The sequence below is a fragment of the Tamandua tetradactyla genome, chromosome X (genome assembly GCF_023851605.1).
Source record: "Tamandua tetradactyla isolate mTamTet1 chromosome X, mTamTet1.pri, whole genome shotgun sequence".
In the NCBI taxonomy this organism is placed as follows: domain Eukaryota; kingdom Metazoa; phylum Chordata; class Mammalia; order Pilosa; family Myrmecophagidae; genus Tamandua; species Tamandua tetradactyla.
Window position 1 is genome coordinate 130,497,557 of NC_135353.1, and position 23,376 is coordinate 130,520,932.

At 36.3% G+C, this 23,376-nt stretch overlaps 1 protein-coding gene across 8 annotated transcripts in view; it reads left to right on the forward strand.

Moving 5' to 3' along the window:
• Positions 1 to 23,376, forward strand: part of CASK (calcium/calmodulin dependent serine protein kinase) — a 533,324-nt gene that overhangs the window by 354,339 nt on the left and 155,609 nt on the right. For all 8 annotated transcript variants that reach the window (XM_077145443.1, XM_077145445.1, XM_077145446.1 and 5 more), the window contains exons 6-8: positions 1,729 to 1,831; positions 4,999 to 5,174; positions 12,087 to 12,209. In XM_077145443.1, coding sequence (XP_077001558.1) covers positions 1,729 to 1,831; positions 4,999 to 5,174; positions 12,087 to 12,209 — 402 coding nt within the window. The remainder of the gene's footprint in view (positions 1 to 1,728; positions 1,832 to 4,998; positions 5,175 to 12,086; positions 12,210 to 23,376) is intronic.

Sequence of the window (23,376 nt, forward strand, 5' to 3'; positions counted from 1 at the left end):
TTATTAGCTTACAGTTTGAGGCCGAGAAAATATCTTAATCAAGGCAATGCGTTCTTCCTAAAGAACAGCTGCCAGCAATCTTTGACTCCTCTGCCACATGGCAAGGCACATGGCGGCATCAGCTGGACTCTCCCTTCTCTTCTGGGTTTTATTGATTTCAGCTTCTTGCTTCTGTGGTTTTCTCTCTCTGTGTCTGAATTTCATTCTGTTTATAAAGGACTCCATAAGCAAACTAAGTAAGATTAAGACCTATCCTGAATGAGATGGGTCACACCTTAACTGAAGTAGTCTCATCAGAAGGTCCTACTTACAATGGGTTCACATCCACAGAAATAGATTAGATTTGAAAACATGCTTTTCTTAACAGCTTCAAACTACCAGACTCCCCAACAAACTTCTGAGTACTCTGTGTCATTCTGTAGTTTACTCACTGTTCATTCATGTGCACATGTTTTCCATCTCCTCTCTTTCTGTAGCTCATATACGTTCACACACACTTATATTTGAGGATTCCTCTTTCTTAAAACTAGGCTCTGTTGTAAAGGTATTTTAACTCCTTTGGACAAAAAGAGTAACTTCCAAAGAGGATGCAGATACTCTCATTGAGCAGAGTAAGAATACCTCCAACTTGTGTTTATCATCATTAAACATCTTTGTGTACCAGCTCAGGCTTTCAGTACACAGGTTTTTTTCATACCCACTATCATGTGGGCTAAACCTTAACTAAAACACTGTCATTTTATTAAAGAGAGAGTATAGGAGAGAATAAAAAAATCTTTTTATCTTCCATACCTAAAGAGGCTTGCACTTTTTACTAACTAATCCCTATTTTGAGGGGGAGCCATTGCAAAGGTAGTCATATTGGAGAGGATAGTGCCTGAGCAGAGACCAGAGTGCCCCATGATTAAATTCTTTCCTTGCACCAACCCCAACAAGGATCACAAATGCAGGTAGACAACATCCTACAAAGAAACCCTCATTGTTACCACAAAGCATGTGATATTTGGGGAGCCCTGATCAAGCAGGCTACTCCTCATACAGGATGTCTTTGTCCTGAACTAGAGGCAGGCAAAGTGGTGTCCTTTCCTACTTTCTCACCTATCACTACTACAGAGAGGAAAGCCAGGTCCAGAAAACAAGATATGCCCAGGTAGAGCACTGAATTCCTGGGAACAATGTTCAATTAAAATAATGAAATCTGGCCTATCCATTTTAGCACTCCTCTTACTTAGGGATGGAACAAATAAAGAAAAGAAAGGGGGTGGTCGAAGAGTAGACAAAGAAAAGGCCATCAGCATCCCTTAAGGGCCATGATATAGTGGCTCCATAGGTAAAATCAAATTTCAAGAAACATTTTGGCAGGAAGTGTGAAATGTTTTTTTCCTTACGTCTAGACTGTCAATGGAATCAAATATTGCATGTAAAGGCAGAAAAATTTTCTATCTTTTTCTTGAACATTCATGCTTTCTGAGTAAGTCTTAGCACCAAGCTACAATCTTGAAAGCAAGTAATTCCTGGAAAATACTGGATGGAACCAGGTAAGTCTTTATAGAAATCAGCCAAAAATGAGGATAGGATAAAGAATTCAGGCATCCAAAATAACTTCTGAGGAAGTTTTAATATGTTACTATATTGTCATGTTATTTGGTTTGTGTAAATTGAATTGTTCATCTTCAACTAATCCTTATCTCTGGGTTTCTTTTTTTATTTGTTTCTTTTCCTTTTCAGCCCCACTGTGTTCTCCTCGCCTCAAAGGAAAACTCAGCCCCTGTTAAACTTGGGGGCTTTGGGGTGGCTATTCAATTAGGGGAGTCTGGACTTGTAGCTGGAGGTAAGACCACTTTTAAAAAAAATTTCTTTCAAAATAAGGTCATGTTCAAGCTGGTGTAAAACTTTTAAACTAAATATTGGCCCAACCTCAGTGTTTCATACCCCGTTCCACCCCTCCTCTTCCCCAAAATTCCATAATATAGATTTAGTTTTAATTTTGGTAACTATAGTCATAACTAGATTTATAGTCCCTTAAGAATAGACTCTGTATTTTTACTCTTTGTAGCCCCAGCACTTTCCAAAGAAGAGGCCCTACATTCAGATATTATAATAGTGTTTGACGTTTTTCCGGGCATAGTGACTTGTAAAATGGAAATGGCCAAAACGAAGAAGTCAAATCTAAAATGTTAGAATTAGCCACTTCCAGGTTTGCATCTATGGATAATTTTTAATTTCATACTGTTTTCCTGTTTCCATCTGTCAAAGAATCCTTTTCAAACTACCAATATGTATATTTGGAAAGAACAAGCAGATGTAAATGCAGGCTGGTTTTATTAATAGCCAAAGCAAAACATAATTAGAAAATTCCTATGCCAGAAAAAAAAAAGATGAAAAACATTCTTCACCAGCATACAGAGGTGGATGTTAATTACAGATTCAAGTATTTGGTTTTTATTTATTCCTTTCATTAGGTCCCAGATCAGAATGCTGCCTCATTTTTAGTTCTGTTCCTTAGTTTTGTACATTACTTAGTTCCTCAGTTTACAAACTAGCAGTCTTCTAGTAATTTCCTTCTCTTTTCTATCTTCAAGTACTACCAGTCTTCACAAAGAGGCGAAATATGGAAAATATCAACAGTACCTTGTTAAACTTATCTTTTTAGAATATTTACATTAAATTGAAATGTCTGACAAATGATAAATATCAAAATAACAATCTGTTACACAGGATATTTAACATAGTTCACCGTAGTTAAATCAAAGCAGTATTAGCATAGCATACATCTTTTGTAAAAAGAATGATGGGTCACAGTTGTATTCTTTAATCATTATTTTACCACAAGCCCCTCTAAAACTAAATTATGTTTAAATTATCTTATAATTTTGCATTCTTTTCCAGCTAATCATTTCCAGAAATATGAGAGACTGCAAGTTGAGTATAGTTACCAAGAATGCTAGTTTTTTTTCCCTCATACATAACTTTTGGCCACAATTACAAGACTGACCAAAGGGCCAAATAGTGGAGCATAGTTTGATTGTAAAATTGTTGAATCTCAGAGTTTGAACTTCTCCAGTCTTAGAACAATCATGAATTCTCACAAAATTCGCAAAGAAAGTTTGAGCTCTAGTTTAATTCCTCTATTGGCAATAATGCACTGTAGCGCCAGGACAGTTCATTCCATTTTTTGGGAAACTCCTTAAGTATTGAAAAGTTCATCCTTACATTAAGTGGAAGTCTGTCTTCTTTAACTTCCACCCAGTGATCCTAATTCTGACTTTTGAAGTCATTCAAAATAATTGTAGGCCTTCCACATGATAGACATTTGGATGTTTGAAGACAACTATTGTTTTCGCCCAAGTCTCATCAAAGTTAGCTTCCCTAGGTTAACTTAGCCATTCCTGTTGTAACTGATTTAGACTCTCCTGACTATCTACAAAGAATGAGGCCAGAACTTAACACCATAACTGCAGGTGTGGGTAGTTCAGTGCACAATAGCTTGGGCTATCATTTCTTTTTATTCTGGGTCTTAGAACAAAAATTATTTCATCAGGCTCTGCCAGTTGCATTGGCTCCTTTGACAACCACATGGCATTGCTGACTACCAGTCTTGCAATCAACTGAAAATCCTAAGGTTTTGTTATTTTATTTGGTTTTTTATTTTATTTTTAAACACGTTGCCATTAAACTCTTTCAAATTCAGTTTTTATACAGATTATCCTTGTATTAAGACTGATGATTGCATCCCCAAGTCTAATGGAATGAAATGAAAAATGCAAATTCCCTTAAGATATAATATACTGGCTATGTTTAATGTCTTTGTTTCTATTGATCTCATTCTGGTAGTATTCAGAATGTCATGGGCTTTCAGATTTTACTGTGCATTTTGATTGAAGGGGAAAAATGGATTTATTAGCTTTACCTGGACATTTTTTCCATGTTAATCTAATTTCCTAAAGTCCTATGAACCTTTCTCCCAGAATGTGTAGTTTTAAAGTAAAGTTTGAACCTACAGTATTTCACTTATTCTAAGTTTATTTTCTCAGTGCTTCTAGAATTGAAAATACTTTATGATGGTCATTTTATTGTCATTGTTTACATACTTTTACTTATAGTCCTGAAATTTATCTTAAAGGAAGCTTTCCTGCTGTTTAAGTTACTTTTGAAATTTTGCCCACTGCATTGCTAATATTTATCTGCTTTAAAATAGAAAGCCATTTTCCTGTCATTTTGGAATCTTTTATCACCCTGTCCTCGAAATGGAGAGGGTTTGTTTCCTTTATGTGTTCTGTATACAATAAAAAAGCATTTAAATATATTTTTACTTCTCCTGTCTGAACCTCAGCTATTTGGAAAACTCACTTATCCAGAATAAAATTATGAACCTAGAAAATAATTATAATAGTATCAAAACACTATTCCTGTTCTTAAACCCCATTTTTAGTTGCTATAGCCTACTGCTAAAATAAGCTTAATGGTATTTCAGACTCAAATTCATCCAAATAAAAATGGTCAACATTAGCTTTCATTTGGGGTTTTCCATTTGTAAGTCAAAAGTCATTCTTTCTCTCTCCTGCCCCCTCTTCTCTATGCCTCTTTGCCTCTGCTCCTGCTGTGGACAGGCTCTCCCAATTCTTTCCTGGCCAGCTGACTATTCAAACTGCCACTGCTCCATACTTTTAGTAATTTTCAGATGTGTGAAAAATTAGAAAATTTAAACTTCTTCATGAAGCAAAGAATATGTAAATACCTATTATGTACTGTGCTGAAATCAATAGGGAGCACCAGTGTTAGAAGACAGAGTACCTATCCTGAGCTCAGTATTTTCAAGAGGTGATTAGATAATTGTTTTTTTCCTTCTGTGAAGTTGCTTTTCAGGGGGAAAGGGTAGGTGATGAGACAATGTTTATATCATTAAATTTTTCATTCAAATTGTTACTGTTCTATTATTTTCAAGTGGAAAACCCTATTTTATGCAAACATTTTTCCTTAATGTTGTTTTAAATGTAGGACGCGTTGGAACACCTCATTTTATGGCCCCAGAAGTGGTCAAAAGAGAGCCTTACGGAAAACCTGTAGATGTCTGGGGCTGTGGTGTGATCCTCTTTATTCTGCTAAGTGGTTGTTTACCTTTTTATGGAACCAAGGAAAGATTGTTTGAAGGCATCATTAAAGGAAAATATAAGGTAATATATTGTATGAGTGGTTCATTTTTCCATTGGGATTAAATTATTCTGAAAAATGTGGATTTTTAAAAATTTTTTCTTAGAGAAGGTATGGGTTTATAGAAAAATCATTCATAAAAAAATGGAGATTCCATATACTACCCTGATATTAACACCTTGCATTAGTGTGGTACATTTTTTACAGTTCATGAAAGAACATTTTTATACTTGTGCTACTAACTGTAGTCCATGGTATACATTAGGGTTCACTGTGTTGTACAGTCCTACTTAAAAAAAAATATTTTATTCTGTTAACATATATACAATCTAAAATGTCCCCTTTTAACCACATTCAAGTATATAATTCATTGTTGTTATCTATGTTCACAATGTTGTGCTACCATCTCCACCATCTCTTACCAAAACTTTTTATTACCCCAAACAGAAATTCTGTATGATTGAAGCATTAACTCCCTATTCCCTCCCCCGGTAATTTATATTCTAATTTCTGACTCTTTGAATTTGCTATTCTAATTACTGAAAAAAAAAATTTAACGTTACTATCTGTGTTTGGATTGCTTATTTATTGCCTGTCATGTGATACCCAGTCAGAGAAATGTTCTCTGCTTGTATCATTGATCCAGTAGCCTTGTGAGGCAATGTTTTAGTTTCCTAGGTTACTCAAAGCAGATGCCATCAAATGGGTTGGGTTAAACAATGGTAATTTTTTCACTCAAGTTTTGAGGGCAGGGGAAAATGTCCAAGTCAAGGTGTGATCAAGGCAAAGCCTTCTTCCCAAAGACCAGCTGCCTACTATCCTTGGCTCCTCTGTCACATGACAAGACACATGTCAGCATCTGCTGGTCACTGCCTCCTCTTCTGGTTTCATTGATTTCATTTCTTGCTTCTTTGGCTTTCTTTCTGCATGTCTGAATTTCATTATATTATAAAGGACTCCAATAATAGGATTAAGGCCCACCCTGATTGAGGTGGGACACACCTTAACTGAAGTAGCCTCATCAAAAGGGCCTATTTGCAATGGGTTTATACCCACAGGAATGGATTAAACTTAAGAACATGTTTTTCTGGTGTACATACAGCTTCAAACCACCGCAGGCAACATAGGCCTCAAGTAAATTTCTGAGTTGCTGTCAGGTGAACTTTCATCCAGGTGGTCAAGAAAGGAGGCTGCCTTCAAAACAAACATTGCCTTTTCTCTCCTTCCTTACCTTCTGTGCTGCATCTATATATACCTGTTCTTTTGATTCTAACTTTGTCTTAACACTTGAAAACAGGTACCCTAGTCCTCTTTGGTGCAGTGTAAAAACTATAGACCAGATACATGTGTCCCATTTTCCATACACACAAGTCCGCAATTTAGGAGTTCTGAGCCCTCAGATCCTAAGACATTTACAAAGTCACACGACAGATAAGGTTCTTTTACCACAAATACATTATGGCAAAACTGGGTCAAAGAAATTTTTGGTTAATGCTTATTTATCTCAAATAAAATTCTAGTTCAGTGAAAGAACTTGGAATTTATTATCATCGAATTTGACCCTTATTTTTTTTTTTACCTGTTTACCAGTAAGCTGTTTGTGACAGACCTGATCCCGTATTTTAAAGTATCCATTAGGTATCTGGTGACCCAAATAAACTAATATGGCCTTTCTTGTATAATTTGTGTAATTCATTTTTAAAAGCTTTTCACTTAATTTGTAAAGTTAAAAATAGAAATTTTATACAGGTAATATTAGTCACTCATTACCTTAATTTTAAATTTGGTCTTTATTAGCCTTTATTTGTTTTTGCTTTACCACCCCACTATGTTGTTGTGTTCTATGTAGTCAGCCAGAGCAGCTTACAGATTTGCCATTTTCAATCAAGGATTAACTGAAATGCTAGTATCATCACAAAATTTAATACATTTTAGAGCCATTTTGTTGTGACTTAAATATTCATATTCTTCTTTGGCTGTGTGTCTCATATACTATTCACAGACTTGATATTAAGAAACTATTACTTGCATTATGAAAAAATTTAAAAGTCAGACTGACATCATGAATGACGATGTCAAAAAGACCTAAGGACTTCTTGAAAATAAATAAGCTTATAGTTGCTTCTACTACTCAAGCTTTTATACTTTTTTATCCTATACTGCTATATTAGTTTGTTAAGCTGCCAGAATGCAATATACCAGAAATGGAATGGCTTTTATAAAATGAATTTAATAAGTAAAAGTTTACAGTTCTAAGGCCGTGAAAATGTCCAATTAAGGCACCAACAACCTTCACTCAAGAAAGGCTGATGCCATTCGGAACACCTCTGGCAGCCGAGAAGGCGTGTGGCAGGCATCTGCTCATCCTTGTTCCTGGTTCCATTGCTTCCAGCATCTGTGAGCCTTTGCTTAGTTCCTCCGGGACACAAATCTGGTTCTGACTTGCTTAGCATCTCATGGGAAAGCACATGGCAATGTTTGCTGGGCTCTGCCTATATCTAGGCATCTGTTCCCTCTGTCAGCACTATAAGCATCTCCAAACATTTGTGTCTCTGTCAGCTCTGAAGCAACTGTTCTCCAAATGTCTGCATCTGAAGTTTCTTCAGAATGTTTCCTCCTTTAAAGGATTCCAGTTAACCAATCAAGACTTGTCTTGAATGGGCAGAGTCCCTTCTCCATCTAACCAAAAGGTCACACTCACAATTGGGCATGTCAGATCTTTGTGGAGATAGTCAGAAGTTTTTGCCCTGCAGCATTGAATCAGGATTAAAAGAAACTGCTGCCCCCACAAGATAGGATCAGGAATAAAACATGGCTTTTCTGGGATACATAATATTTTCAAACTGGCACAACTGCCATATATGGCTGACAAGGAATAGGATCTGTGTATGAGAAGCATGTATTTCTTAATATTGGCTCTGGGTACTTTTTGCTGGGAAACCTATACTTCCTATTCAATAAAATCACTGTTTCAGTTTCATCCAGCCTATAAAAGCAAACATGAATTCATATCCACTTGACTCCAAAACTGTGAGGCCTCTAAAATTTTCTTTTCAATTCCTTGGTAATGTTACATTTCTATATGGGACTTAGAAAAACAAAGGAACTTAGGAAAAAAAGTAAAAGGAAAGAAAAGTATAGTATTTTCAGTTACAATCTTATCCTTTTAAGTTATAACTGAACTTTGTATTAGTGAGAGTGGTTTATACTCTTCTTTCTTTGCCTTGTGCAATGATTATTTGTCATTGGCACCATCAGCTTATAGGTACATATAAATTTATGTGTCCTTTTTTAATCAAGAAATATGCCAAGGGCAGGCCATGGTGGCTCAGCAGGCAGAATTCTCACCTGCCATGCTGGAGACCTGGCTTCAATTCCTGGTACATAACCATGAAAAAAAATATATGCCAAAATTTTGTTAACAGAGAAAGATGTTTTAAGTATAGGTTTTTCTGCTCCTTTTAGAGTTAGTTGGCCATTGGGGAATAAAATCAATACTTTCAAGATAACTCAGTGTCTTAGGAGACTGCTTGTAAGTAATCACCCCTCTACATTTCCTGGAAACTGTGAGTGGATATCAGGATTGCATAGTCATGACTTTCTGGTTGAATTTTTCCAAGTGAAATCACAGATACTAATATGAAAATAAACAAGATTATTAATGTTTCATTCTCATACTAGCTATAATTATAGCTAATTCATAGATAGCACTTGCTATATGCCAAGAACTGTTTTAAACACTTTACATATATGAATTCATTTAATCCTCACAGCACCTTATGGTATAAGTACCATATAATAAAATCTTCCACCTACCTTTTTGAGTTATAAACATTTACTAATAATAGAATTATTCCTTTGTGTTGGCTCAGTTGCAAAATCCCTGGTTTCCAAAGCAATGTGCTTCATTCCAACAGCCTCTGGTATTTGATTTTGTCTATTTTTAAAGCATTGAGTAGTTGATTTTATTGCTTGGTAAGAAACTTGGACTGTGTCCACACATGTCTAAAATTAACTTATTTTTAAAATTCCCTACTCTTAATATTATAGTAAGTCAGATGGATGGAGGAAGCTATATTACCATTTCTGGACCTGGGGGTTTGAAGCTTTGAGGTTAATATGTTATTTATTCTTTTACTTGTCTAGCCCAATCTTTTGCTTATATTCATGGCTTTCCTTACAAAACTCCAAGCTTAGTTTGAGGTATAAATTCAGCTCTGCCATCAATAATAATCCTGATGGGCCTTTTTTTTTTCAATATACTATGATATGATTCTGTCGATTTTTTAAAGGTTTTTATTGTGGAAATTTTCAGACAAATGAAAAGGTAGACAATAGCATAGTGAAGCTCCAGCTTCAACACTTATCGACATATAGCCAATCTTGTTTCCACACGCTACTAGATTATTTTAAAGCATATCTCAAAAATAGCATTTCATCATCCTGGTGGTTCTTAACAAAACAACTATTAACAAAATCCTTGATCTTTATGGTATCTTCAGTGGTACCTTGGAGGTAGTACAGATATGGTTCCCCACCACTGCAATAAAGCAAGTCACACTAATTTGTTAGTTTCCTAGTACATATATGAGTTAGGTTTATATTATATTGTAGTCTATTAAGTGTGCAACAGCATTATGTCTTTCAAAACCATGTACATACCTTAATTAAAATATGACACAGAGACACAAAGTGGCACAATATGTTGAAAAAATGGTGCCAGTAGACTTGCTTAACTCAGGGTTGCCACAAACTTTCAATTTATAAAAAATGCAATAATTGTGAAGTGTAATAAAGCAAAAAACACAATAAAATGAGGTATGCCTGTACATTTAAATTGTCATAGGTTATAAACCATTACTGTTCTCAAGTGGCTTTAACTTTTCATTTTCATTTCTTAGTTTATTGAAATTTTAAAATAGATGTCAGAGAATATTATTAAATTTGAATATATGCTAACATTTAATTTTAATTAACTTTTTAAATAAAGGACAAAATAAATATAATTCCCACAGTAGCACTGAATACAATTCATTGTTACAGGTAGTCAGTTGGTAGCTACACAACAGAATTCTAGACTGCCATGGTTTGAGTATTCAAATGAGTGAGGCAATTTTATGACCCTGTTTTGTTCCCCTTTATATACTCAGCCTCCCCAAATGATTTCGACTACTTCTCTCAGACAGAAAAAGAAACCCTATATTGGACACCCTCATTGAAAGGACAGAGGAATAAACTGGTTAACCTCTACTCACTTCAGAAATCTTACTACTACTTCGGATGATTTCCCAACCCCTTTCCCAATAGAAAAATCATTCAGACTATAAAGAGCACATCAGCTACAGGATGGGTAAGAAGGAGCAAGGCTATCCAAGCCCCTATCTAATCACTTGCTTCCTTATTTCAAGCTGGTCAATTTATCACCCTTTCAAGAGGATGACAATATTTAAGCAGTCTCATAGCATTCATTTTAATGGGATTTAACAAGCAGAAGTGACTTTTTTGGATTCTGCCTGTTAGTAAAAAGAAAATGAAACCATCCGATTTTAAGAGCTATCCTAGAATAGAGACATTTTCACCATCCATCTACAAGTACAAAGCCTTACCACCAGGCTGCTCACATAAGGTGTTGTGAATGACCCTACTCCATATCTACACTTCTGTCCCCACCTGCCTTCCCAACTCCAACCGCTACGCACCCTCTTTCTATTTTTTTCTGGTTTCCTGGTCTCACACATATCCCTTTTCCAGGAATCTTCCAGCTATTTCTTCACAGATCTATCATCTTACTAACAAGCCCTGTATTTTTGAACAACTCATAATGTTTTTATTCGCCTTTTGTCAATTTACCCTGTATCTTAGTTGTCTCATCTATAAAAAAAGGAGGGGGGACAAAAGTAACTTCTCTGATGGCAATATACAAGTGAATTTATGTTGTTGGGCCTATAATAATAGTATATATTTTTCTGAATACTGAGGTTGATATACAGTAACCAAACTATCCTGTTAAATAACTTTGCATAGTTCACAATTACAGCTAATCCTAAATTTTTTTATTTATTTCTAGTAAATGTTTAATGTTTGAATTTTATTCTAGTCCTTTCTGGATCAAAGTATTCTTTTTTCTAGTCCCTAGCTGAGGTTTTAAAGACAGAAATGGTAATCATTAAATTATATTCTTAATTATTAAAAATATTATAACTTATGTAACAATAAAAATATATGTAAGGATTTTTATAATGTAGAATATCTCACATAACAAGGTGTTTTAGTTTGCTAAAACTGCCAGAATTCAATAGGGGATTTATTAAGTTACAAGGTTATAGTTCTAAGGCCATAAAAAATGTCCCAATTAAGGTATCTAGAAAAAGATATCTTGACTCAAGAAAGGACTGATGACATTTGAGGTTCCTCTGTCAACTGGGAAGGCATATGGCAATATTTCTCTCCCAGCTTTTCCTTTCAAAATGAGTTCCCCAGATGTGTTTTCCTTCTGCCTCTCAAAAGGTCTCTGGCTATATGGGCTCTAAAGTTTTTTTCTAAAATGTTTCCCTCTTTAAAGGACACCAGTAAGTAACCCCAACTTGAATGGGTGGAGACACATCTCCATGAAAACCACCTAACAAAAAGGTCCTACCCACAATTGGATAGGTCACATATCTATGGAAACAACTTAGTCAAAAAGATCCCACCTAATAATATTGAATGAGGAATAAAGAACATGTTTTTTCTGGGGTGTACAACAGTTTTAAAGTGACACACAAGGAAGAAAAGAATTGCATTTGTTGTCTTCACCCTCAGAAAGCAAGCTTTTAGAATCAGATTTCTGCTCTTTGCTCTCAGAATTTTATTTACATTAAAGTAATGTAAAAATATCCAATAACGGTGACTTCTCACTGAAGATAACTATGTCATTTTTCTTTTCTCCTCTTCAGATGAATCCAAGGCAGTGGAGCCATATCTCTGAAAGTGCCAAAGACCTAGTACGTCGTATGCTGATGCTGGATCCAGCTGAAAGGATCACTGTTTATGAAGCACTGAACCACCCATGGCTTAAGGTACATGAGCTCATAAGTGGCCATATACACTTTGTTGAAATACTTCCAGAAACAAGAACGTATTACTTTATAAGGTGGCCCATTCCATCTTTTCTTTTTTTTTCTGAGCATTTTTCATTAAACTTTTGTTCATCTTTCTTGTTTGGTGTTTCTGCCTGTCACCTGTAAACATCTGCGTCAAGATTATATTACTTTCTTTTTGCTGTCATTACAAATTGCCATAAACTGAGCAGCTTAAAATAACAGAAATTTATTTTCACAGTTTGGGAGACCAGAAGCCCAAAATCAAGGTATTGGCAGGGTCATGCACCCTCTAAAGGCTCTGAAGAATTCTTCCTTGCCTCTTCTTATCTTCCATGGTTGCTGGCATTCCTTTGCATTCCTTGGCTTGTCACTGCCACTCTCTTCACATAGCCTTCTTCTCTGTGTCTTCTGTGAATCCTCTCCTCTTTTTACAAGGACACTGGTCATTGGATTTAGAGCCCACCCTAAAACAGAATAACCTCATCTTAACTAATTCTGTCTGTAAAGACCTGTTTCCAAATTCTGATGTTCCAGGTGGGCATGAATTTTGGAGGGATGCTATTAAACCCACTATAAGGATACACCATTCAAGTGATGTTCGGTTATCAGATAAGGATACAAAATGGATTAAGAAAGACTATACCAGAGAGGAAGGCATCCAAAGACATACAACATGAAAAACTTAAATAATAAGTTATGATAAGAAATTAATTATTCTTGAAGATTCAGCTTGAGTGAGGCAGGGCAAGATGGTGGCATAGTGAGGTGTGGAATTTAGTTTATCCTTCAGAGCAGCTGGTAGATAGCCAGGAACTCTACAAAACAACTGCTAGGGGGACATCAGTGACCGGACTTGCAGTATACACCAGTCTGGAAGGAATGAAACAGCTGACATCCCACACAGAACTCTAAGTTTCACAAGCTGTGGAGGCCAATGCCCCCCTGCAAAAGGCACTGCAGGCTGGTTCCCCAAAGGGAAAGGAAACAGACTTTACTAGTAGGAAGGACTTAGCTCAACCAATCTCCAATTGCAGAATTAATTAACAAATTCTGGCTACTGAAAACAGGCCCCAAGCACAGATAAACCTGGAATAAGCACTAAAGGAACCAGGAATTTTTGCCCCAGCAGAGGAGGGCAGGGCTGAAGGAAAAAAGCAAACAAACAAAACAGAGGCTTTTTGAGTTAGCACAAAATACTGGAAAAAGGCAGGCCCCCAAGAACAGGGGGCACATAGAGTCTAGTAATACATAGAGCCACATACCAACTTGAGCTCTTGATTCACAGACCCAGGGAGCAGGATTCCAGCTCTGAAAAGGCTTTTTGTTTTTTCTTTTACCTCTTAATAGCTCATTAGCTAGAGCTGCAGGCACACTCAGGTTCCAGCACTGCCCCAGGCAAGGGCAGAACTAAGGTGTGTCTGAGAGACAAAGTAACTAGTCAGATGAAAGAGGTTAATTTCCTAAAGGGCATATCTTCCCAGCTCAAGTGGAGGCCCTCCTTTGGGGAATTTAGGCCCCAAAGGATGGAAAACAGAAGCAATACAAGTGCACCTACTACTGCAGCCTCTGTCTCACCTACACTACTGGCAGGGAGAGACTGTTGAAATTAAAATCACCTCATCACTTCAAGCTTGTGGGAAGCCGCAAGCAGACAAGCACCATGTGCTGGGCAGGATAGGAAAAGCACAGAGTCTAGAGGCATCATAGGAAAGTATGACAACATGCTGGGTCTCACCCTCAGGGAAAACTGATGCTGGCTACTCTCTCCTGAGATGTGGACCTATCTGGTCTGGGAAGATCTGATGGAGGTTGATAATATTTGAGGAGACCCTCCTCAAAAAAATAAAAAAGGCTCCATACACATAGGGCAAGAAACAGAAAAGCAAGAAGTGAAAAAGTCTAATCAGTTAAAGAGAACCTATGCTAGAAGTCTAGAAAAAGTTGAACTAAATGTCAAAGAACAAAAAAAGAGAAGAGAAAAAAGCCATCCAGCAAGATAATCCTAGGTAAAAGTGTGAAAACAACCTCCAGAATAAAGTAATTCAGGAAATCAAGTGCCTAAACACCAGCAGAAAATAACAAGTCATAATAGTAAAATCGAAGATATGACCCAGTCAAAGGAACAAACCAGCATTTCAAATGTGATACAGGAGTTGAAACATCTAATTCAGGGTGTTCAAACAGACCTGGAAAATCTCATCAAAATCAAATCATTGAGTTGAGAGGGGATATGAAAAACACATTGGGTGAACAAAAAGAACTTAAAAGTTTGAAAAAAAATATCACAGAACTTATGAGAATGAAAGGCATAATAAAGATGAAAAAAAAAAACAGTGGAAACCTACAACAATAGATTTGAAGAGGCAGAAGAAAGGATTAATGAATTAGATGACTGGACATCTGAAATCCAACACACAAAAGAAAATATAGGGAAAAGAAAGGAAAAATATGAGCAGAGTCTCAGGGAACTGAACAACAATAGGAAATACATGTGTCATTGGTGTCCAATAAGGAGAAGAGAAGGGAAAAGGAGCAGAAAGACTAATGGAAGAAATAATCACTGAAAATTTCCCATCTCTTATGAAAAACATAAAATTACAGATCCAAGAAGTGCAGCATACCCCAAACAGAATAAATCCATATAGATCTACTCTAAGACACTGATTAATCAGATTGTCAAATGTCAAAGACAAAGAGAGAATTTTGGAAGCAGCAAGAGAAAAGCAATCCATCACATACAAGGGAAGGTCGATAAGACATTGTGTGGATTTCTCAGAAGAAACCGTGGAGGAGAGAAGACAGTGTCTGAAAGAGAAAAACTGCCAACCAAGAATTCTATACCCAGCAAAACTGTCCCTCAAAAAAGAGGGGGAGATTAAAATGTTTTGAGACAAACAATTACTGAGAGAATTTGTGACTAAGAGACCAACTTTATAAGAAATACTGAGGGGAGCACTACAGGCAGATAGCAAAAGACAGGAGAGAGAGGTCTGGAGAAGAGTGTAGAAATGAAGACTATCAGTGTAGGTAAAAAAAAAAAAACTAGATATGACATATAAAATCTGAAAGACAAAATGGTAGAAGAAAGTACTGCCTTTATAGTAATAACATTAAATGTTAATGGATTAACTTCCCCAATCAAAAGACATAGACTGGCAGAATGGAGTAAAAAACAGGACCCATCTACGTGCTGTCTACAGGACACTCACTTTAGACCCAAGGACAAACATACATTGAAAGTGAAAGGTTTGGAAAAGATATTGCATGCAAACAACAACCAGAAAAGAGCAGGGGTGGCTATAGTACTATCCAACAAATTAGGCTTCAAATGTAAAACAAGAGACAAAGAAGGGCACTGTGCATTAATAAAAGGAAGGCGACAACAAGAAGACATAACAATCATAACTTTTGTGCACTGAGCCACAGTGCTCCAAAATACATGAGGCAAGCACTGACAGTACTAAAGGGAGAAGTAGACACCTCTAGCGTAATAGTAGGGGACTTCACTTCCCTGATGTCATCAATGGGTCAAACATCTAGATTGAGCATTAACAAGAAAACAGAGATTTTGAATAATGCAATAAATGAACTAGACTTAACAGACATTTACAGGTCATTATACCCCACAACAGTAGGATACACATTTTTCTCAAGTGCTCATGGATCATTTTCAAGGTTATTCTTTTGCATTATATAGATATCCCTTTTTGGTTTATGGTGTATTGGAGTGGCTGGAGGGAAGTACCTGAAACTGTTAAGCTGTGTTCCAGTAGCCTTGATTCTTAAAGTCAGTTGTATAATAATATAGCTTTTATAGTGTGACTGTATGACATGAAAACCTTGTGTCTGATGCTCCTTTTGTCCAGGGTATGGACAGATGAGTAAAAATAAATAAATAAATAATAGGGGAGGTAAAGGGTAAAGATTGGGTAGATTAAAATACTGGTGGTCAATAAGTGGAAGGGATAAGAGGAATGGGATATGTGAGTTTTTTCTTTATATTTCTTTTTCTGGAGTGATACAAGTGTTCTAAAAATGATCGTGTTGATGAATACTCAACTATGTGATAACATTGTACACCACACATGAACTGTACATGTCTGAAGGCTTCTCAATAAAAATACTAAAAAAAAGGGCAAATGTAAAAAAAATTAATTAACTTTATTTTAGGTTTGAATGTTTACTTTATAGCATTAATTATTTTTATTTCAATAGATACTCTGTATAGGCTTACTACCTTAGGGAAAAGGCAGATTTTTCAAATTCTTTTTTTATCCTAAAGAAGTAAAGAACCTTATCCCAAGTCATAAATTTGTCATTGGTGGAACTAGGATTTTAATCTAGCCTACCAAAATCCTTTCATTTGTATACTAGATCCCTGTTCTACTTTGCTAGCTTCCAGAATGTGATACACTAGAACTGGAATGGCTTTTAAAAAGGGAAATTTAGTAAGTTGCTAGTTTAAAGTTCTAAGACCATGGAGATGTCCAAAAGCAAGTCTATAGAAATGTCAGATCTAAGGCATCCAGGGAAAGATACTTTAGTTCAAAAAGGCCAATGAAGTTCAGGGGGTTTCTCTGTCCACTGTCAAGTCATGTGGCAAACAGAGCAATGCCAACTATCTTCCTCTCCAGGCCCCTTGCTTCATGAAGTTCCCCATCAGCCTTCTTTATCTCCAAATGTCATTGGCTGATATACTCTGTGGTTCTCTCGTCATTCTGTTGTGATTCTACAGCTCTCTCCTTGTTCTCAAAAAGAAGCTCTCTCCAAAATGTCCCCTCTTTTATAGGATTCCAGTAAACTAATCAAGATGTATGTAGAATGGGTGTTGACACGTCTCCATCCAATCAAGTTTAATCCCCACAGTTGATTGAGTCACATCTCTGTGGAGGTAACCTAATCAAGTTTCCAACCTATAGTGCTGAATAGGTATTAGAAGAAACCTTTGCACCAACAAGACTGATTAGGATTAAAATATGGCTTTTCTAGGGTACATAAATCCTTTCAAACCAGCACAATCCCCTACCTTTCACTTGTCCAAGAACATCACTTTAGCAATTTTTCCCTTTCCTGCATCATCAGTTTTCTATCTCTGTTGACTCTAACATGCTATTTTATATATATATGTGCCTTCTTCTGATCCTACGACACTCTCCAGCTTCTGCCTCTGTTCTCTGCTCCCTTTGACAACAAAACTCTTAAAAAGAGTGGTCTATACTCATTTTTCTCCAATTTCTTCTGTCCATTTCTCTTGAACCCACTCTAGTCAGGCTTGCAATCCTCCTACTCCACTAAAACAACTCTTCTCAGGTCATTAATGACCCCTACATGGCTTAGTCCAGTGGTCAAATCTCTGGCTTTATCCTTCTTGACATATCTCAACATTTGACATCCATCCTTCTAAAATGCTGTCTTCCCTTGGCTTTCAGAACACCTCGACCTCCTGGTGTCTGTTCTCTCTAGTTCTTCTTAGGTCTTACTGATTCTTCCTTCTGTCCTCCCACCTACTTCTTCACATTGAAGTGCCATAGGTCTCTATCCTTGCTTCTCCTCTTTTTCTCTCTCTAGATTCAGTCCCTCATCTATTCTTAATAACTTTAAATATAATCTATACATTGATGATTTCTGAATGTATACCTTCAGGCCACGCCTCTCTCCAAGGTGTTCTTTCTTAATCCACTAGGCAGTTTGGCTCCCTGGTATCTCCCTAACGTCATCTCATACCCTCTCCCCTTCTGTCACACTACTGTCGTCATATTGGCCTCCTTGTTTTTCCTCAGGGAGCAGGCCCAGTCCTGCCTCAGCACCTTCACATTAGTTGTGCCCTGACCAGAGAACACTCTCCCCATATATCTTTGTGGCTTGTTCCCTCACCATCTTCAAGTCTTTGCTAAGATAGCAATTTCTTAGAAGATCTTCCCTGACCACCTGTTTAAAGTTTGGGAAAAAGAACACCCCCTGCCACCATTATTCCTTAGCCACCATTATTCCTTAGCCACCATTATTCCTTAACCCCTTCTCTTCCTTATTTTTCTCCATAGCATTGGTCAGCATAAGATATAATTATATTCTACATATTTTTTTATTGTCTGTCTACCCCATAAAATATAAAGCTGCACAAGGGTAGGAATTTTGGGCTGCTTGTTCACTTCTATCTAACACCTAGAAAATGTTTGACACATAGTAGGTACTCAAATATTAACAATTTAATAAATGAATGATCATTATATCATGCAACTTCCGCAGAGATTATGCAAACCAAGAAAATATATAAAAATGTAGATTAATAATGGCTCTTAATAGTGGTGATGTTAAATAATTATAGAACAATTTTGAGATAGATTTTTTTTTAATAAGCAGGCAAAAAATTTATTAGATACACAGTTAAGAGAACATGCTGGCACTCTCGTAAGTAAAGACAGATGGTGGGCAAGAGACAATAGGCAATATGTTATATTTCACGATGAAAAAATATTTTAAAAAAAGAGGCAATAGGCAATGTAGAGCCATTTGCTTTTATAGATTAGCTTTACTTATTTCCCTTCTGCCTTTCTTGTTCAGGGCTTTTTCTTCTACCCTTCCTTCTCTCCAGGGCAATGTCTCCTGGTAGATAGTGCATTTGAGTGGGTTAGTAGGCTCCACCTTCTCTCCGTAGATGACTCACTCAGGTATGGGTGGTTTGGCTTCAGATGAGTTGGCTGCTGCCAAGTGTTTCCAATAAGTGGTTAGCCCTTGGGCAGGACATCTGTGCAGGGCATGGGCCCTTCTAACCTTGATTAACTGTCCTTATTTAGGTGTTTTTTCCCTCTCCCCTCTTTCCCTGTTCTAGCCTGCCTCAAATTCCCCCTCAGAGAGTTCTTGCCCCTTGATCTTAAGGGGTGCTGAGGGACAAGGGTCTGTCTTCTGTAGCAGCTTCTGGTTTGTCAGAGGGTGTAGGCCCTGTATAGAACTTTCTGGCTATCATTTAAGTTGGAAGGGGAGGAGTCCAGAAGGCTGTTGGAACTGCTGAAATCCTTGCATTAGCATTGGTTTGGTGTGAAAGGCGTCTAGTCTGGAAGAAACAAACTTGGTAAGAAGTTTAAAAATGCAAGGGCCAATTAATAGTAAGAGGACGATAAAAGTGAGTGGGCTTTGGAGACACATTAGCCAAATAAGACTGGGGAAGAGGGAAGGAAATGACCATAGTTTAGGCCCAAAAGTGAATCTTAGCTGGGTGGCATGTTCTTTCTTAACTGGGGAGTAATAGGGTACATGTGCTAAGTTAAGGGGTGCAGGAATGAGGCTTGGAAGGGGTTTGATTGGGCTGCAGCTTTAGCTGCCATGTTGGCCTGGTTATTCTCTCAAGAGATGTTAGTATTATTTTCTGATGCCTAGGGCAATGAATTACTGCTATTTTTGTTGTTAAGAAAGTATCAGCATCATTTACATGTTGCTGTATGCAGTAATGCTGACTTGTAGAGCTAGAGAACTTTAACTCTTAGTCTTGGGTGTTATATAAATACTTAAAAGTTCTAGGGAACTACTAGATTTTATAAAGAGCAAAGCATCTCAGAATTTAGAAATAACAGTTAAAGCTCAGGAGTAAAAGTAATGGCTATAAGAGTTTATAATTCAATTCTTAATTATTTGTAAGCATTTTAAATGAAGCTACTTTCAGAAATAAAAACATTTGACAGTTGTTTTATATTGGGGTCATTAACTACAAATTATAGCAGAAGTTTTGTCCTGTTTTACTTTTGCACATTTACCAGGATTATGTTAATTAATAGAGAGAACATAGTTCATATACTTGCCTTGTTTCTCCCTTAAAGTTCTTTTTGTTGAAGATGAAGTTTTGACTTATAGCTGACCACCTGTGCTCATTCAGAAGGCTTAGAGTAAGGTAGAGTAACTGACAAGCAAATTTAGTTCCTATGATTTGTCATTTTTAACATTATTCAGATTAGTACTAGAATAGAAACAACTTTAAATATATGAATAACATTTCACCCATGCAAATTTAGTTAACAGAAGAATAGAAAATTTCCTTTATTTAATTTTAATTATTTAATTAATACCTCTTAAACACTTTTTTTAAGTATTATGTTGAACCATTTTAGCACTTTACTTTTACAAGATGAGAGAACAAATTTTTTGTAACAATTTTCCTTTAAGAGTGAGAAGACTTGTCTTTTGAAATAAAGAATGATAAGATTAGCCTAAACATTAACAAGGATATTCTGATATGCTATAAAATTTTTATCTTTTAGACAGAATACTCATATGGTAAAGAAAAACTTTTTATAACTTTTCATTAAGAACAGTTTAACAGAGAATAACATTGACTTGGACAGACGAAATTCATTTTTATAAACTCTCTGTAACTTACTTTCTTAAATTTTCTACAACTTTCCGTATCCATTCAGGGCTTGTAATCAAAAATGACTGTAAAATTCACTTTCTTAAACCCTTCTGCAACTTTCCATGTCCAGTTAGCAATGATTACAACAAACAAAATTTACTTATATTAAGAATATGTTAGTTTACAAAGTTAACATATCCCAAGACTGTATTTTGAGGCAGTTGCATTGGGTTTTTTAATTGTTTGCTTGTTTTCTAGTTAGAACTTACCTTAATAAACTTTTTAAACTTGGGATTTTGTCTGTTTAAAAAATACCAGAAGTCATAATTTAAGCATCATTTTACAAGAAAAGAAACATTTGAGTGTATTGTTATCTCTCCATTTCACTTTAGTGAATGCTGAGCAGGAAAGGTGTTTATTAAAAAAAGAGTTCACAATCTGCTGTATACTAAATTGCCCATTTGCTTAATGAGAGAAAGGCACAGCCAGTCTATGAAGTAGATTTTCAAATGGTACTAATATAACATAAAAATACAGAAAGATAATTTCAAGGACGTAATAAGCATCATCTGAGAGTAGAGAAGTAAAGGCTCAGGAAGACTAATGAGGAACATGAGAGATCATTCTAGGCTAGAGCTCCAGGGAAGGTTTGCATGTGTTAGTGGGATTGAAAAGGTACACACACTCCATATGGGAAGTACAGGATAAGCATAGGCAAAAACATTAAAAAGTGCAAGATATTTTCAGGGTATGTCGGGGGTGAGGACAGGAAGCAAACTGGTTTAACAAAAATGTTTTGAGAGAACAATATACAAGCTAGAATGCCAAACTAAGTAGTTTAAATAATACACTGGAGAAAATGACAACTACCACAAGGTTTTGAGTGATGACATGATGCAAGCAACATGCTCATATAACTGTTCTGAACACTCTGTATGGGTTGGTACCTGTTAGGATGAAAGCAGTAGAGAAGCAAGGGGATTTTATAGAAGCTATGACTGTGCAGTCAGGACATGATGTATGCTTGGACCAGGGAACAAAATGGGGTGGGGGTGGGGAAACGAACACTGATATTTTGAGGAAGGAAAAGTGATGAGGCTCAGTCAGTGATTAGATTTTAGGAAGGAGTGAAAAATTAATCCAAGGTTTAATGCTAACTGAAGAATCATATCACTACTGATAGAAATAGGACCTTTAGAAGGAAAAGCCAGGTAGAAGGGACCAGAGAATATAAGTGTGGTTTAAAGACATATTGTGTTTGAAACAATCACAAGACATCCAAGACGAAATATCCAAGAGGCATTTGGAATTAGGAAGCCCATAGGAGTGTTAGAAATGTAGACTGGGAAGTGTTATTTTTAACTTTAGACTCACATAGAAGTTACAGTAATAGTACAAAGAGTTCTCATGTACCCACACCCAAGTTCTCCCAATGATAATCTTACATAAGCATAATATAATTATCGAAACTAAGAAATCAACATGGGGATGCTAATGCTAACTAACCTGCAGACCTTACTTGAATTTCACCAGTTTTTATATATGCTCTTTCTGTTTCTTTTATTTCTTTCTTTTTTTCTTTTTTTGGTATATACTGTGAAATTTTTTCATGTGTATAGAATTATTTAACCACCACTATAAGCAGGATGTACAACTGTTCTTTCTCCCCAAAGAAAATTCTAGTGCTATATTTTAATATACCCTTCCCCCAACCCTAACCCTGGCAACTACTGATCCATTCTCCATCACTATAATTTTGTCATTTTGAGAATATTTTGTAAATGGAATTATATAATACATAAACTTTAGAGATTGGTGTTTTTCACTCAGCATAATATCTTTGAGATACATCCATGTTGCTGTATATATCAATAGTTAATTTCTTTATATTGCTGAATACTTTCCATTGCATGGCTGTCCAACAGTTTGTTTATCTATTCACCTTTTGAAGGACATTTGGGTTGTTTCTGGTTTTTTGGCTAGTACAAATAAAGCTTCTATGAACATCTGTGAGTGGGATTGCAGACTTATGTCAGAAGTTTTATGTTCAACTTTATAAAAACTGCCAAACCATTTTCCAGAGTGACTATATCATTTTACATTTTCACCAGCAGTGTATGAGAGATCCAATTGCCCCATGTGCTTGCCAGCACAGCTAATAACAGTATTTTATTTTAGCCATTCATAATTGCTTTTTGGAGCATTTTTTATGATAGCTGCTTTTAAGTCTTTGTCAGATAATTCTAACGTCTGTGCCATCTTGGTGTTGATGTCTGCTGCTGCCTTTCTTATTGGAGTTGAGATTTTTCTGGTTCTTGGTATGAAGTAATTTCAGATAGTATACTGGACATTTTGAGTATTATATTATGAGATTCTGATTCTTATTTAACTCTTACATGTTAACAGGCAGTCAATGTGATTAGAATCAGAACAGACGCTCTGTCCTACTTTGATGGGCCAAATGCCAATGGTTCAAATGCCAATTTCATTTTCAAAGTCTTTGCAATGCTCCTCTGGTCTTTCCCACTTGTATGCTACCCAAAAGCCAAGTTAAAAATGTGAGGTATTCCATACCATAGCTCAGTTCTCAAAGCTTTCGCTTTGTTGATTCTGGTCATTTTACACTTGGGTATATCAGGGATGGGTCCAAGAATTCATATATAGATTTAAAGAATCACTTTCCCCAGCTCCCTCCTCTATAATCCTTCTCCCCACTCTCTAGGGTAGACTCTGCCTCTTTGCTGTTGTTTGCTTAATGTAGGACTAGGATTGAAAGGGCTCTGAGGAGGTGGGGGGAATGTG